Below are 17,922 nucleotides of genomic sequence, written 5' to 3'. Positions count from 1 at the left end.
TATTTCCAGAAGTTTCTATTTCCTGAACAGATATCACCATACACAGCAAATATTACATAGATCTTATTTACTGGGACTACTTTTCTTCCAAATAAGGTAAAAGCTTTGTGTATTTTAACACCCACACGTTTGCTTAGTTACAATACACATTCATGAATTTAATAAAGAACCTTTCCACCCACACGTTTTCACCAAATATTTCCTTGGATTAGTCACACAAAAACAAAAACAGCAGAAATATTTCGAGATGACGGCTTAACAAAGCTTCTTCAATCTTTAATGCGTTCTTCTAATAATGTTTTTAAAATTCCAGACCATGCACCAAATATCGCTCTCCCTCCAGTTAATTCCTCCATTTTATATCCAAGATTCTTAAACGCTCTTTCTTTTCCTTTTGTTAAACTATTTTTATATTTCCTTACCTGCAATACATTCAATTGATGGTCAAATAGTGGGGTGGGCAGAGGTATGAGGGGAGGGGTTGTCTAAACTACTGGAGAGTTATGCACGTCAGGATTCATGGAAGAAACCAGGAGATATTAAAACAATTTGGAACAGGGTTCAGAATGCGTTAAATATTAGAAGTAAACAGAATACAAAAAGGTAGGGAAAATGTTGAATTATCAAACCACACATCTGGTTCTGTACCATTCGATTAAGGACAGAATCAAGCGCTAACCTAGATTGTTACTTACAAATTTTGGATTTTCATCAAGAACTTGTATACATAATTCTGTTAATTCATCTACATCTTGAATGATTTCTAAATTATCTTCTTGAACCATATCACTGGGTTTCCTGTCTTCAATGATCATTCTTTCAAATAACTGAAATATAATCACTCTTATTAAAATTCACCACTGAAGTTCCATAAAAGATGGAAACGAGATAAGAGGCATTTATGTCAGAAGGGAGATAACTCCATTTATGTAATTTATGTTATTTTTTATCTATTGAAAGAAGTAAATATCTCACTGGAAAGTAATTGTGTGTTAAAGGGATTGTAAAGATTTTGTTTTACTTTGTAAGTGTATCAGGGACAATAACAGGATCAATTTGAACCATTTCAATTTTCAGTCAGACGTTTGTGGTTCTTGGAATGATGCAAACAGAAGCCATAAATGCCCCAAAAACCAAATTATGTCATAAGGTTTTATATAATATAATTCAAACTCAGAAATTTTGAATGTTCAGTGGTTTTTATTTTCGGCATTTTTATACACCGTGCTTTATTTAAGCTAGCAGGTTTGAAATAACTTACTATATTTCTTGTTTCTCTAGTAATAAGTCTCTTCTCTACAAGTTGACATAGATCTAATATATATTCTCTCTTAATATCACTGAAAATAGACCTTACAATATTATAGGTAACCATCTTGATTTAAAAATCACTGAAATGGAAGTTTGACCAGTGTTCATCTTCACAATGTCAAGCTACTACGAACTGCATCTTATGCATCCCAGAATGCAACCATTTGATTGGGTGATACACCAGTGACTGCAACCATTCAGAGACCTCACCAGAAAGACAGTAAACGCTTATATGCGGTACAAGAATAGAGCCTATTGCAGCCAAGGAATAAGACGAAGTTCATAATAGCAAGGGTTGAACATTGAAGACTCCTTCCTCCTTTTATCTTCAGAATCAAAAGAAATATTGTTATCAATATAACCTCACCTGATATTGATTTCCAACTTCTTCAAAAAATACAGCAAAAAGTCACTGACAAAAGCAGCTATAATCCTTGGTTCTGCCTGTCCAGTTTCAGCCAATTCTTCAAAAAACTGTAAAAACTCATCATCATTCTACAAAAAAGGATAAATATTAATTTTGATTTTCACTACCAGGGTACTGGATTGAATAAGTCAAAAATATTCTTTGGCTACCATAAAACACAGACGAGGAACAGTGTTCAAAGTATGCTCTGATTGGCTGAATCCAGCTGTGTACAATCCAATCATATCATTGCATTCCATGATACAAGAAAAATGGCTATTTTAGTCAAGGAACAGAACAACCCAATAAGTCCACCTTACCACAATATTGTAAGTTAAAACAAGAGGAATATTATATTGTTCTTGTAACCGTTTTCTCTTCTCACTCAACAACTCTGGTATCTGTTCCTTTAACTTGTCAATCAAGACTACTCTATCACTGGGAATAGAGTCTGGTAGATCCTGACTACTATAGACATGTACAGGAGGCAGATTTGGTTCGGGCATAAATCTATAATCTAGGACTGTTTCTTTATCTCTCATAACAATTGTTTCCCTGAAATACCAAAACATCTTATTTGAAACACTGTACATGGGATATGGTTCTCTATTCAGAATACCTTCTGTATGAATCACTTTAACTGCATATTTCACTTTACAGAAGCAAAATCTAATACATAGTTAGTTTACAATTGAATACAAAACAAACTGCTATGACAATAACAGGTCTTGTGATCAAAACTCAAAATGATATATGGCAGCTCTGCATCAACACCAAAATACCATGAAATCAGTCTTACCCAGTTACTGTATCAAATGTTCTGGTTTCTTTGACTATTTCATTTCCCTTTTCCATCTCCTCTTTCTGTCTCTCTATTTCATATTCTAGAAGAGAGAGGAGTTAGATATTGAGCACTAGATATAGTGAAAGAGGTGTTTACTGCTTACTCTTTTCGAAACACCCGCTGGTACTTCTCTTTGGAAGAGTCCACTACTATACAACTTTTATATCCGTTTTGTCATTCTTAGGATGAGATTTTGATTAAGGGAATGTCTGACAAATATTACGTAGTATTTCAACATAGACATCTATACCTACCTATAGCTCTAGCCACAGCTCTGATACTGTTCAAATTCTTAACTTCTGTTCTGGTGCCCAATTCTTCTCCTGGTCTGTTTATGGAAACATTAGCATCTACTCTTAGTGAACCCTCTAAAATAAACATAAAAAACTGACTTTTAAATTGTTCTTTTTACGTTTGAGGTATATATGAAGGAATTATGCAATTTGCATGCAGTTCCAGTAGTTCTGAAGACAATTTACATATATTCAAGACACAAATCACTCTAAAAATAAAATGGTGAAATATGGCCTTTGACTCAGGTTTTGTATATACCACATCTCATCAGGATAGAAATGGTAGGAATGCAGGAACTATGTCTTACCTGCCATTTTGCCATCACACGTTTCTATCATTGTCAATATTTTATGTAGTTCTTTAATAAATCCTGCCGCTTCTTCACCAGACGTAAAATCAGGGGCAGTAACTATCTCCATCAAACCAACACCTGTCAAGTACAAATACAAACCAATCTTAAGCAGCGACTAGAGAGGCATTCATCCAAGATTTGAGAGGGCATTATTCATGGTTGGAGTTCAAATTTTCTAATTCAGGAAGGCAGAGAATACATGTAGCGTAAGTGAAAGTAAGTAAGTGAAAGTAAGTAAGTGAAAGTAAGTAAGTGAAAGTAGGAGGGGTTTGTTTGCGCGTATTGTGTTTTTGTTTGTAGCCTACCAAGCATTTCATTTCTTTTCCGTTCAAAATACTACCTCCAAATTTTAAGTCTGAAATTCCAAAAGCTAAAAGAATGCAATACATACCAGCCCTATTTAAATCTATTAAACTCTTGCCACCTTGATCATCATGTAGAGATTTACCACTGTCTTGTTCAAGTTGTAATTGTATCAGTTGAACTGTTTTCGTGTAGGGTAATTTACTCTTCTTCTTATCAAATACTATGAAGTCAACTTTACCATTGATAGCTAGAGGTTCTCTTTGTTGAGTTATCTGATATCCTGTCTAATGAAATAACAAAAAATCTGTGATACATTTTCAAAATCTGAATAGGCAAGGGCGTCCTTAGAATTTTGGTGGGGTTGGGGAAGATGAACCCCCTTCTGAAACAGAGAAGATTTTTAAAATTTGACCTTGAAATGATGCAGTATATTCTGAAGTATATCTGAATATCATTCACCAAAAATTTGGGAATACTTTTAGGAATGACTAGAGCAGTCAAAAAAATTCAATGAAAAAAAATATCTACAAATCAATCTCAAAATTGATCTTTGGTATGATTTCAAATCAACAAAGAAAGAAGAAAAACTTACTGGTAAATCAGCATAAAAATAATGTTTTCTGTCGAATTTAGAGACATTGTTTATCTTACATTTCAAGGCTAATGCCGTTAAAACGCCTGCCTCGACACATCTTCTATTCAAAACCTGAAAAATACATAAAAATACCGTATATGAGTTTGTCAGATATTAGCTGATCATTACTTTAGCTCTAAAAAAAACTATTTCAACAATATTAAATGCTCATTTTGGGATTTTAAAAGACTATTTTTTTTTTGTTCCAAGACAGTTATACATGTAGATTGTCAGAACTTGTACAATAGACTATTTGATATCTTTCATGATCTTCACCTTCTAAATAATCTGCTCCAATTAAACACAAATACAGTGATAACTTACTGACAGGTAGACTGAAACATCTGCCTCTATTCCCGCCTCTGATAGATACTTTGAGTCTGGGAGGCAGAAGTTTCAGATGTACTTACTGGTAGCGTTCCTGGTATAGCACAATCAAATAATGAAACTTGTGAATTGACAGGAGCTGCAAATTTTGTACCAGACCCAGAAAATAATTTACTATCAGACAATATTTGTGCATGAATTTCTAAACCTATCACACTCTCCCATTCTGTAGACCTGAAAGTAAATAATCATTTAGAGGCACTATTGCTGTTTGACGTTTCAACCCTCACGCTTTCCCGTTGTGGAGTGTTGTGCTATGCGGAAAACCAACAGTGCCAGTCAGGGCCCTCGATCAAAAGTAAAGACAGGTGTCTGGATCATCAGCACTAGTTGACAATTTCGTAGCCATACTTAGGAGCTAATTTTGAAGCTGTTGCCGCCCCTCTACAAATAATCTGTGGTGAAAATCGGACTGGTTTTCCACATAATTGACAAGCAATTCTGAACGAGTTTATGGGCGCAGCCATTTTTAGACCATTAGTGTTTTCCTTGAAGGAAGAGTATGGGCTTTTCGTGGTTTTCAATTTTAAAGATTTTTCAAGGGAGGTAATAAAATATTTCAGTCAGCGATTAAATTTGGGATCATTTCATGGCAATATCCTAATTTTAAGGTTTGGGAGGAGATACTCTATGCGATATAGCAAGCTTGTCTAGAATTTTAACGGAGAATTTAGTATAGTAGGCTACAAAAACCATCTACCGATAGCCCTAACGAATAGGGGAAATGGGCTTAAAAATAGAATACATGCATGACTTTAGTAGGACAATTGGTAGGACAAACCACTCTTACTACTGTTAAAGTTGTACATCATGTGACACATAATCCATCTCTATAACATAATGGATCTCTCGGATTCTCTCCTATTCTGCAAGTTTCAAACTTCTTTAGGTAAGAGCAATTGAAAGCTGAGACCAGATGAACTCTCTAAGACATTCGCCGTGACATGAGATCTTCCTGACGCTCTAAAATGCCTGTGAAATCACACTGTATAATATAAATTAAATATAAATCATACTAAGTTGTTTTGAAAATTTGTTTATTATAAAAGGTGGATGATAAATGAAATCTCTCAAAATTTGACAGACAAAACATTGAAACAGTTTTATACAAATTTTAATGATGGGTTTTTAAATATGCCTTATACAAACATTATCATATAAACTAAAAGATCTACAAACCATTGCCAAATTCATCTTCACCATATCAAGCTATTACAAACTTTGTATAAGGTTTTATAAGAGATACTCTCTTATAGAAGCACTGGCCTAGGTCACAAGTAGGGACTCTGGATTTCAGCATTGGAATACATCAATTTGATAGGAAATTACCTACTTCTGGAGAGATCTCATACAATGATTCACCACACTCTTAAATTGTTGACAGTCAAGGGCACTGATTGGCCGTATACAATGGCGTACAATCCAATCAAATGGCTGCATTCCGTGACACTAGAATAGTGGCTATTGTAGCCAAGGTATTGGAAGAAGTTCATAATAGCTAGAAATTGCAAAGATAAGCCAGATTAACAAAATAATTTCTGAATAGATTTGTGTCAAACTTTGTGGGTTTTTGTTTTTACCAAAAAGTCTGAAATGCACGAAAATATGTCAACAACAGGAGAAGATTTCAAGACAAATATACGAATAATCAGTAAGGTGGCAATATTTCAAGCTAATCATTCAGATTTAATGTAGAGAAAATGGCATTATAAACTTCACGAGACAAATTCAGAAAGTGTTCACTTCTTTAAAAAAAATTTACACTGTATAGACATCAATTTTTTTTATAATCAACTTGAATATAAATTGTGTGTAGGTGGACAATACAAAAACAAATTTCAAAAATAAACAGAAAGACAAATAAAAACTTTGATATTTGGACAATCAGACAAATAAAAAATGGACACAAAAATATACATAAACATAAGCAAATAAAAAATGGTGCTAATTTACATAAAGTGACTATATCTGTTACATCAAAATAATTTGCAAATTTTTTTATAATTTTCATCAAAATCTATGACTTGAATGGTATAGCTAGACAAAGATTATATGTGTATTAACGTATGACTGACATGAAAATTTGTGAATATCGAGCAGTCATATTCAGTCTAATTAAAATTAGACAAAACTTTTATTGTTTTTTTAAACAGCTTTTATTTTTAATACAGCCACTTCAGTTAGGGTCTAACCACAGCCCTCTTGAACGTTCGTCAAATTAACCTTTTGACCTAAACCTGATAAACACCGCGTTACAAAATGACAGCGCTGAAGAGGGTAGAAATTGATTGGTTAAAGCAGATGTCATTGAGTTAGGTTATCACCACTAATTTGATGAACTTACACAAGGGCTGTAGTTAGACACTAACTGAAGTGGGTAGCTTAAAAATAAAAGCTAAAAAAACAGTCTAATTTTACTTAGACTGTCTCATATTATGTTTTGAAAAGAATTTTCATCGAAAATAGAGTCAAACAGATACAATTTCGTACATGTACATCTAAAGCCAGTAGAAGGTTTTCATCCTGTATCTTTGTTTAACTATGATGACTAATAAACAAAACTCTTTAAAATAAAAACTTTTTTTTCGAATATTTTAAAATAAATTTCAGCTTGATTTGTCTACAATAAATGTTATGTCTAAACTTGACAACAAGTATACTATTTACATTTTGCAATTAAAAGGAAATACGATATATTATTCTTTTTCATTCATAATATTTACAATATCAGACAATATCAGGCTTAAAGGACAAGTATTAAATAATTTTCACTTGCAGATATTTTTAAAAACTCATATTTAGTAAAACCCTGAATGAAAATTTGAACCCATTTTAAGTATTGAAGAGAAGAATCCTCATGAAACATAACTTTAGTTTTTCATGATATCAGTCAACTGACACTAAATAATCTTTCATCTGGAATAGATATGAACATACAGAAAATATCTGCTGGTACACAAAAATTTATTCAACCCAAACTTGTCCTTTAAATGTCTTTTAATTTCAGCTTTTAAATTAACATTAATTACAAAATATTATTCATTTTTTTCAACCATTGACCATCAAAATGATTAAAAGACAGCTATAGATATTTTGTTTCATGTATATTCTATGGGTTTATTCAATCATTCAAAATTTTATCTATTATAAGAATGAGTCTGCTAGCCCATAGAAAATAAAAGAAACAAAATAACCAAGGCTGAATATTAACTATATTGAATAATCAAAATCATTCTGACTCATTTGGTTTATCAAAACATACATGCATGCAAGGCCTTTATAAATGTTGCGGAGATATAATTTTTATGAACATCACAATAAAATATATTTGTTTAAATATGTACATAAATATTTATTTTTATAATTCTTAATAACTTTGGCAACCATGTATATCTTGTGGAATGCTGAGAGCGATTGAAAACAACCATACTTAACAAAAACAATGACACTGAAGTATCACTGATGAAAAACCTTAGAATACCATTTTAGATAACCAGGAACCCTTCAGATCTAACAAATCAAGTGCCACCTGAGTTTCTACATTCTGTTGCTATCTTTAATTTATTTAAGGTCAAATTTGGTTACGAAACAATAATATAGACTAATTTTACCCTGTTGCAAGAAATAAAGGATGAAAGATGAAATGATAAATAGCTTATATATTTCATTGGTTGTTTATTAAACAGTGTATATTTGGTTGGATTTGGCCTACCACAAATGCAAAAATTGCTGTATCGCTAACCTAAATTTGAAGTCTTAAATCATAATATAAAGGCTTGTAGGTTAAGAAATCATATTTCATAGACAGGCTGAAATTCACTTCTGTTTTGATTAAATGAAAACTTGATCCATTCAAATATACACCTACCTTTTAATTAAGTATCTAAATCAATAAGGTTATAAGTATTCATGTATATTTTTAATTATATTAATTGCAATGAATAATTAAGAACAATTTGTGTCCTGATAGCTATAATTCCAAATAGTTCCTTTACATATTTTTACTGGTTGTAAATTAAAGATACTAGGTTTTTTCTTTCTATGAATTGGAGACCTTCATTTTATGTATGACAATGTGAAATATGGACAAACTTCAACTCATATTTGACTTGAACTAAACTTTAACATGAAAAATTTGTTTTAAATATTCAGAACAAAATTTCTTTTTTGTAAAAATCTTTCAATAACTTTCTAAGGTTGTCCGATTTCAAAAAGTGTCATAAAGTCTGTTAGTTAATGTTTTGCTCTCATATTTTTAAATGATGTTGTTATTTTAGCTAAACTTTCTCTCGATACAAAAAATTATTTTTGATGCTGGTCAAAAAGTTTTTGTTTTATCAGATATTAATTATTTTGTAAATTAACAAGTCAAAAATTAATAACAATTATTACCAAATAGTTGCTAAACGAGTGCAAAAAAAACCAAAACGGAACACCAAAAAAAAACATTTCGCCCACATCATAAACATTGAATTATTTGGCACCGTTTCTGTCAAGTCATGATTGATTAAACAATACTCACCATAGAAACAAACTTTAAAATTTTTACACTTATTATTAACAGACATAATTAATCAAGAATCTTGTCTTATTGAATCGAAGTCGACTGAGTGAATCAAGGATGAATAAAATAGGATGAATGAATGATGGAATTCTCTGGTTCAGTCTGTAGAATATTATTTACATCTTCTGTCAGTTATATACAAACTACACTATACTACACTACACTATACACTTTGTTAATCTGGCCGAAATATCGGAACTTTAGGAATAAATTCTATTAATAATACCTGAAAATATACAGAAATATTATACTAAGTGTTAGATATTAGTTGGATATAACAACAAGTGACCTCACAAACGTACAGACTACAAATAAATTGTCTTTAAAGGTCAAGAAGTTTATCTGTATTGGACACACGATAGTATCAATTTTCACCATTTGAATGTTCAATCAGACATCCGTGGTTCCTGCAGTTCCACTAAAACTAAGTGGACGACGTCACTAATTGCTAAGAGTCTTATGTGATAAAGAATATTTTGCTATTAATGATGTTATCAAACACTAATATCAGACAAGAGTAAATATTTTAACTTTCAAACAAGGATACATGGATTTGAAGACTGAAATAACAACTGTGAGTTGTGAACATTATTACTGATTGGCTTTGCTAAAAACTTCCTGTTTCTGAGGAGACAATTGGTCAAGTGGTTGGCAAACCTGTCCCTTTAAATCAAAGTGTGAAACAAAACTTACATATTCCATCATACTACTGGAATCACAACGTTGTTTATTTAATCGAAAATGTAAACCAAGCTGAAAAAATTATATTTCAAAATAATATTAAAACATTAGAAAAATCTTAATGTATTTAATACTACTCTAACAGCTTCATTTATAAGTTTATAGTTATCATCAAACACTTACTCCAAAAGCTTTTCAAGGGAAAATAGGACAATAAGAAATTCTGATGACCTTGAATAAGTCATCTTCACTCATAATTCCAGTCGACCCAGCTGTAAATGGGTACGGATAATCCGGGAAAGATCAATGCCAAGAGGTTTGGTCAAGGACCAGCTGGTAGAAAGGATCTTTAAATGTCAACCTAAGTTATCCTCGTATTATAATAGTTGTTTCTTTCTTTTCTTAAGGGTCAGCTATAAGTTGTGTGTAATTTAGAGTTCAGGGTATATTGAACTCAGACTTCAAAGGGTTAAGGGAAATTAAATCTTACTTTATGATATAAATGACTATTTTCCCAATCTAAACATTTTTCTATAGCATGCCGCGTCTAGAAATAAAATCACACGGAAAATAATTATTCAAAAACTGTCCTGACTGAGCAAAATATATTTCACTGGACATATAGAGTGTGCACCCCTTCTGTAAGGGGCAAAAAAAACTGTGTATTATACACGCAAACATACAAGAAGTCATTGTTGAAAAATAAATATCCAGAAATGAAAAGATTATTTGATTGGTTTATATCATATGACTCAGAACATTAGATTAGGAATAGTTTTAACTGATTATGGCTGAAAAGTGGAGTCACAGAACTAGATTATCCATCTAAACTGTTGTTTTCTGACTCAAAGAGCATCAAAAATTGTCATAACTATGTTAGACTATCAAAATTACTATAAATTAACAGATGTATAAATAAGCTAAACCATCAAAAACTCTGCAATTTCAACCAATTTCTAAAAATTTAACTTTACAAAAATGATGAAACTTGATTTGACACTTACCCTTTTACTGAGACAAACAACTGGCCACAACGAACAGCCTAAAGTACAACAACAACAAACACACCCACAAAATAACCATTTCACATTCACTGGTAAAGATTTTTTTAATACACTATTTAACCTGACCATGGTAGCTTTAAACTCCTCGGGTGCTACCTAAAATAATGAAGGTTATTTTCTGGAAATTAAAAATTTCAAAATTATGTTAAGCTTATTGTTTGTATCTCCCTAATAAAAATTCTTCACATGCTATAAGCTTATCAAAAATAAAATTGCTTGGCATAGATCATATTTTTTTCTAAAGAGGTATCCTACCTTTGCTGAAAGACTTGGTGGAAATTCTGTATCAAATTTATTACTAAGACCAAATCTAAAAGAAAATGCATAGAAGAAGATAAAATTAATCATAATCAGTAGTATTCATTAGGCCTAGATCCATGATAACAATGATGGTAGGGAAACAGCCAAATAACAAGAAATGTTTGGCAGTGCATTTTAAAAATATTGTAGAGGCCTATAAAATTTTCCACAAACACCATATGATTGATGATCATGGTATATTTTCGTGTTAAACCTACTAATAATAATAACAGGTTTTAGTACATTTCCTGACCCAACATTCACCTTTCAATAGGCTCGTATTATCTACACACGATGTTTGTTATGATTTTGACGTCACGAATCACCAACCAATTCGATCCTTTGTCGATCACTTTTCTTAAAAGTTTCACAAATTTAGATGAAATCATCCCTTGATACTTACATGGTGACATTTCCCCCACCCCTCACCACTATTGGGTCGGGCACGGGTATCACAAAATCGTCAGGAATCGGTTCTTCGTCGTCACCTTCTTCATAAATTGTGTCGAAGTCAGCCATTGTTTTTCTCTCTATTCACTTCCGTAAACGAGAGTGACGTTTAAACAAGGGGACGTAACTCATCTCGCTAACAAAATAAAACCGAAAGTAACAAAGGTCAAAGGTCGCCGATATTGAAAGCCGTATGCGAATTTTGATTTACACCTTTCTTCTGCAGTTTGAGCTTATGAAAACGGACATTGCCACATAAAGACCATCTAGAATCTAGGATCTCATTCGATGGTACCATCTGAGCAAATATTATATTAGACGCTTTTACATTGACAATGGCTGCATTATAGGCTAGCTCTAATAATAATCATTTATTTATTTCAAATAAAAAAACAATAACAATAAAAATATACATCATACATTCAATAATCCAGAAAGAATGGACGTCAGAAAACCACGAATGCATTTGCTCAGTGGCGTTTCGAGGGAAACAGTAGGCTTAAAGCACCACCCCAACCCAGCTGGTATTGTAATAGGCTAAGCAGAAATGGAACATCTATAGGCTTATAAATTTCTTCATTTATCACAATGGACGTTATTGTTCAAAGCTAGCATTTTATTACTTTATCTCTAATATGTGGATCGTCTAAGATAATGAAATCTATCTTGAACAGCATTGCAGGCGGCTGCTGTTGACGTCACTTGACGATGGATACTTCCTGAAACTGTATCAGTGGTACTTCCGGTAACATCCGAACAGACGTTTTCACGACCCAGCAACGACCTTAAACCCAGAAAGGCGAAGACCAAGGCTTCTTTAAAGTTTATCGTCTCTTCGTCCGTTTCTTTAATGGATATCTTATGCTCTTCAAGTTTTTCTGATAGGATTTTGATCAGAAATTTATTAAATGCGCCACCACCAGTGATCATCACCGAAACCTCGTCATCTTTGGTCGATGGTTTACTGTCAACACAGGCTTGTGCTATCTTTTGGGCAACATGTTCTGCGAGGGTCCTCATCATATCTTCGTACGTATATTGCTTTGCCTGGAATAGATTGAAGAAGGTCTTCATTATGACTTAATATCTAGTTAAATGGTTTATGGGATACGTTTAAACGGACATATTTGCTTTACTAATACTAGTTGATACTTCTACATTTCCGCTATCCCTAAAGCAAAATGCAACTAAAATTCTACAATTCAACAAGAGCTACTGGTCGCAGCAGTGGTCTTGTTGTCTTATGTAGACTAAATCAAGCGATTGGTAGATTCTTTAAGATGGACGGTAACACCGTAACATGCAGTGCTAACAGTATTTAGTGGTCATGCCTCTAAGACTTTGTTAATCGCAATGCGGGTCTGAGACCTACCCCCACCTTAACAGAATCAAATCCAACTTACGTCTAGCAAAGGAAACACCTTCGCCGATATCCACTCTATTCCCAAAGATTTTGGACACTTTAACTTATAATAATCAAGATCATTCAGTTGGTCCAGGAGATCCGGTTTAATTTTCCCCCTCGAAGCCAATTTTCCATCTTCATCGTAATCCATAAAAGCGGTATGTAGCCCTGCCAATCTGTTGAATACTATGTTACAGGGACATATATCATAACCTTTTCCATTCTTCAGACCAATATTAGCAATTCCACCAAGATTTAAACAGATATCTGTTTGTGAGAAGAGAAAACGTTCACCACTTGGCACCAATGGAGCTCCTTGACCTCCTAAAGCAAGATCTTTGGAACGAAAGTTTGTGATGAACGGACATGTTAAATATATCGAAGTTGTTTCCCCTTCTCCAAGTTGAAACGTGAATCCTTTATCCACTTGATGGAAGACCGTGTGTCCGTGAGACGCCACAAAATCGGGTTTTAGATTCCCTTCTTTAATGAAATCACGAACTGTTTGTCCTACAAAATGTCCATATTCAACGTGGAGTTGGATTAGATCCGCTCCGTTTAGATTGACTGATCCGCTCAGTCTTCCTTTCCAGGTATCTGTGTATGGAATAGTTATGGCTTTTTCAATCCGGAAACTCCAAACATCCGTGGAAACGTCACCAGTAAATTGAGTGTAGCACAAATCTAACCCATCTAGAGATGTTCCGGACATGACACCTATACCGTGATACGTGGCCATTGTCAAAATTGTCAGAACCTATGATTTCCTCAGGTAGCCTTTCAAAATTATAGCCTCTCTTCACTCAGTAAATTTTGATGCACCGAAGCTTGGAAATGTTATATTTTCTCAATATTGGACTATAACAAACCGTTATCTGACCTGTCCTTATTTACACATTTATTACTGTGTCCTATATTTCGAGTTTGATAAAATAGATATCTAGATTAAAGTATTCAACTCATGTACATTCAGAAGAAGCGTGTCCATCAAGATAGTAGATAAATGTTACGATAACGGCGAGCCACCATTTGACATTACAATATCGTAGAAAAATCAACCATTTTGAACAGCATCTAGTCAAAACAACAGGGACGGTCGTGTGGACGGGGCGGGGTGCTGAAATTCATAGTATCTCTCCACAACCAATGGGAGTTTGTGTTTTGGGCATTTTGATCCACATGTATTCATGCAAATGACCTTTTATCATCGCCAAATTCCCAAGGCTAGGCTGGCCATTTTAACGGACGAGTTGTCGAAGACGTATGACCAGCAACAAACTGGGCTATTTAAATAAAAGTTTATCATAAATTTAGAAAAAAATTTATCATAACATACAGACTGTATGCTTGAGTTAAAGTTCTAGAAATCAAAAACGCCACAAACGGCCTACCATGAAAGTTAACCTAGCGCTCTGCAACGGATTCAGCTTTTCGGAGATTGTCGAGGATTACCGAATAAAAAAAGCTACTACTCGAAAGTGTTGTATTATGTACTGTTAGATAACAAGTTTGTATTTCCCGCTATATGACGTCATCACGAGAGACACGTGATTATGATCACTCTTGTTCTAGAAGCTTGCCAATGGCCTGCGAGTCTGTAATGTATCACCGATATTAAACCATTTGTATTACTGCTTACGTTCTATTTTATGAATAAACAACATAATAAAACAGAAAGGACTCGAAAGGCATATATCCATGCATAGAGACCAGTTCAGTGATAATGTCTTGAATGTCTTTCGAGGGAATCAGGTTAACGCAGACCAAAGACAATTCACATCAAGACCACTCGGGACACTCGGATCACTCGGACCAATGAGTTATAATATAACAGTTTAGTATAGCTCGGAACACCCCGAACAAGTGAGCGACTAGAACGGTCTGTGTAAAAAAGATTCGGTGGTAAAAAACACTTCCGGTGACTTCATATTTTCGTATCATTTTCCACGAGTTTTCATCTTTCAACTTTAAGCTAATCTGTAAGTTTTACTAACATTTTAGCTTATTGGTGTCAATATTATAGAATTCTCTCCCAATTCAACTATCGGTTGAATGAGGAACTGTCATAGAAATTGATATCGGCGATAGATGCTTTTAGTCTGTGGCTGTTTGCTAAAAATAGAATGGGAAATTTCCACGTTATATCATGAGACGCAATTTAGTGCCACTGGCACTGAAGAAGACTGAGAGTCTTAGATTGTCTTTGAGTTGATGAGTATGTCATTCAGTGATCCATTATAATTCAGAAATATAATGTTATTTATTTATTTATGAAGAAGTAGTTTTTGAAGTCTTAGGGGACCAAGAAATTTGATTTTCATTAATCATTAATGAGAATATTCTACAGAGTACAGTAGTGTTTAATATCACTCTCAAAGCTGGAGGATTTGAAGTTTGTATTATTTGCTTTTAACTAAACTGAAATAAACTGAATTATCTTTTTTTCAGGACTCTGAGGTTCTGTTACTTAAATAGAAACCATGAAGAGTTGATGAAAGCAGAATTAGGAATTACAGCTTTAAAATGAAGACATATCTTAGGATGTCATGGGAATGGTGCCAGTATTTCTCTTTAGCAGCTTTTTCATTGCTTTTATTACAGGTTTGTCAATTGTTTATTCTAGACCTGTCGGCCGGTCACCACTAAGTAAACATCCGTCACCCGTCAAGGCAACCGTTGGCCAATATCTATTAATAACTGAATTTTCAATAACGTGCTGTTTGGATGGGGTTTACTTGGCTGTGGAAACTTGATTTTGATATTTTCAATTCAACATTTCACGACAATAAAATGTTGACACAGGATATTGTTACCGTAGCGATAATTTGAAATAGATTTTCTATAGTTTCGGCATTCGCACAGTTGTCACCCTACACTCTTTTGTTTTCTAATTTAAGAACGGTTTCAACCGTAAAACTATCCATCACACAGATCCTAAAGGCAGTTTACTCATGAACATCTCTACCTTACTCTAAACAAGTTACTAATTAGCATTCTTGTTGCTCAAAATGGCATTGACTGCCATCAGCAAGAATAGTTGTCTGTGCATGCTCTTACGTCCTGTCATAGTTTAAATATGAAGCTGGAAGTTCAAGGCTGCAGTAACAATAGTCTCTTCCTAAAAAGTGGAAACAGCATGGTGCTAGGATTTCGCTATTTAAAGGCTTGTACATTTTAATTTTTGGAGTTGAATATTGGAGAAGAATAAAGTATTCAAGATCGATTTTTACGTGCTAACCTTAAGATACGATTTTTAGCATTTTTTATATTTTTTTGTAGTCTCCTGCATTTTCACTTCCAGTAGACACATCAGATGTCGTAAAAAATCATTCCATTGCGTAAGTTTTTTATATTTTCTTTCATTGTCTTCATTAACTACCGTAAATATACAGCAGAATAGGAGGACTAAAGCATTTCAATTTTAATGTTTCCTTGAAGGGGCAAAGTATTATGTCTCCATCTTATACCTTGACTGCAATCGTAAGAGGGGCTGACATGGAAAAAGCGTCTAGTTGTTCCACAAAAAAGACCAGGCTTATGCAGCTTTCGTGGCAAAATTTCCCTCATTGCACCATGCATGGCGTTGTCTGTCTTCATAAGCTCACATGATGCAGAACAGTAGGACGTAAAACTCCATTCATTTCATTTCATTGGACTGCAATCTAGTATCTTCCTTGTATCACAGGTTGTGAATGTGTTCACTACTCACCGTGGAAATTTGAGCCTTCAAATCCATTTATGTCCAGAATTATCCATGTTTAAAACCTTTCTTTTCTCAAGACTCTGCCATATATAGAAAAGACATTATGTATAAAAATAGAAAGCAACATTCCTAGATTGAGGTATATTTGAAGGCATTTTGCAGTTTTAATACTTCTGAAGATATTTATATATTCTCAAGACCTAAATCAATCCCTGAAAAATGGCAAACCTGTCCCTTTAAGGTCTTGATGTCTTGTATTTCAGATTTTATCATAGTGATTCAAGAGGTGTGCCATGTGTTTACTGTACTGATGAATATTACAGGTAAGTTGAGAATTTATTTTACAATTTACACATTGGTATAGACCAGGGTTGTTGACAGGTCTTATTTTAGCACTGGTTAGGGCCTCATATCAGATGATGTTTTATATGGGAGTTGATATTACAGATAATGACATGACACAAAGCACGGTGTATGCCTTTACCTCAATCACATATCCACCTTCTTACATTAATGATACTGTTTGGTTTGTTTATGTGTAAGCATATTGGATGTTTATGAAGAGGTATGATAAAAGTATCAAACTTGGTCAATTAGAGTATATATTCATCAGTGGACTTACAAGAATTATACAACAGAATCTCTAAAATCCATAAAACTAAGTAACAATCCATAAAACTAAGTAACAATCCAGAAAACTTAGTTACAATCCATGATACTAAGTAACAATCCATAAAACTAAGTAACAATCCAGAAAACTAAGTAACAATCCAGAAAACTAAGTAACAATCCAGAAAACTTAGTTACAATCCATAAAACTAAGTAACAATCCACTAAATTAAGTAACAATCCAGAAAACTTAGTTACAATCCATGATACTAAGTAACAATCCACAAAACTAAGTAACAATCCAGAAAACTTAGTTACAATCCATGATACTAAGTAACAATCCAGAAAACTAAGTAACAATCCAGAAAACTTAGTTACAATCCATGATACTAAGTAACAATCCAGAAAACTTAGTAACAATCCAGAAAACTTAGTTACAATCCATGATACTAAGTAACAATCCACAAAACTAAGTAACAATCCAGAAAACTTAGTTACAATCCATGATACTAAGTAACAATCCAGAAAACTTAGTAACAATCCAGAAAACTTAGTTACAATCCATGATACTAAGTAACAATCCACTAAACTAAGTAACAATCCAGAAAACTT

At 33.4% G+C, this 17,922-nt stretch overlaps 4 protein-coding genes across 4 annotated transcripts; all 4 read right to left on the bottom strand.

The window, feature by feature from the left end:
- Positions 1-269: 269 nt before the first annotated feature.
- LOTGIDRAFT_233688 (hypothetical protein) lies at positions 270-7,038 on the bottom strand (the record flags this gene model as incomplete). The annotated part of the gene is made up of 12 exons (XM_009060426.1): positions 5,868-7,038; positions 4,558-4,708; positions 4,106-4,219; positions 3,599-3,797; positions 3,163-3,285; positions 2,816-2,929; positions 2,517-2,601; positions 2,038-2,272; positions 1,679-1,806; positions 1,262-1,340; positions 696-827; positions 270-422 (listed from the first exon to the last, which is right to left on the bottom strand). Exons 1-12 carry the CDS (start codon positions 5,972-5,974, stop codon positions 270-272), a joined length of 1,620 nt encoding a protein of 539 aa, XP_009058674.1. The 5' UTR covers positions 5,975-7,038.
- A 1,975-nt stretch (positions 7,039-9,013) lies between these two features.
- Positions 9,014-11,664, bottom strand: LOTGIDRAFT_217780 (hypothetical protein; the record flags this gene model as incomplete). The annotated part of the gene is made up of 6 exons (XM_009060425.1): positions 9,014-9,324; positions 9,792-9,851; positions 10,270-10,326; positions 10,784-10,939; positions 11,099-11,153; positions 11,547-11,664. Coding segments are annotated over 6 exons (497 nt in total), but the record flags the coding sequence as incomplete, so codon positions are not given.
- A 637-nt stretch (positions 11,665-12,301) lies between these two features.
- On the bottom strand, positions 12,302-13,713 carry LOTGIDRAFT_73844 (hypothetical protein; the record flags this gene model as incomplete). Its single annotated transcript, XM_009060342.1, has 2 exons — positions 12,302-12,640; positions 12,997-13,713. Coding segments are annotated over 2 exons (1,056 nt in total), but the record flags the coding sequence as incomplete, so codon positions are not given.
- Positions 13,714-17,439: 3,726 nt separating this feature from the next.
- LOTGIDRAFT_122916 (hypothetical protein) lies at positions 17,440-17,895 on the bottom strand (the record flags this gene model as incomplete). The annotated part of the gene is made up of 1 exon (XM_009060424.1): positions 17,440-17,895. A coding segment is annotated over one exon (456 nt), but the record flags the coding sequence as incomplete, so codon positions are not given.
- Positions 17,896-17,922: the final 27 nt, after the last annotated feature.

This window comes from Lottia gigantea, assembly GCF_000327385.1.
Source record: "Lottia gigantea unplaced genomic scaffold LOTGIsca_42, whole genome shotgun sequence".
Lineage (NCBI taxonomy): Eukaryota > Metazoa > Mollusca > Gastropoda > Lottiidae > Lottia > Lottia gigantea.
Note: the sequence above shows the minus strand (reverse complement) of the source record. Positions and strands in the feature narration are given on the sequence as shown.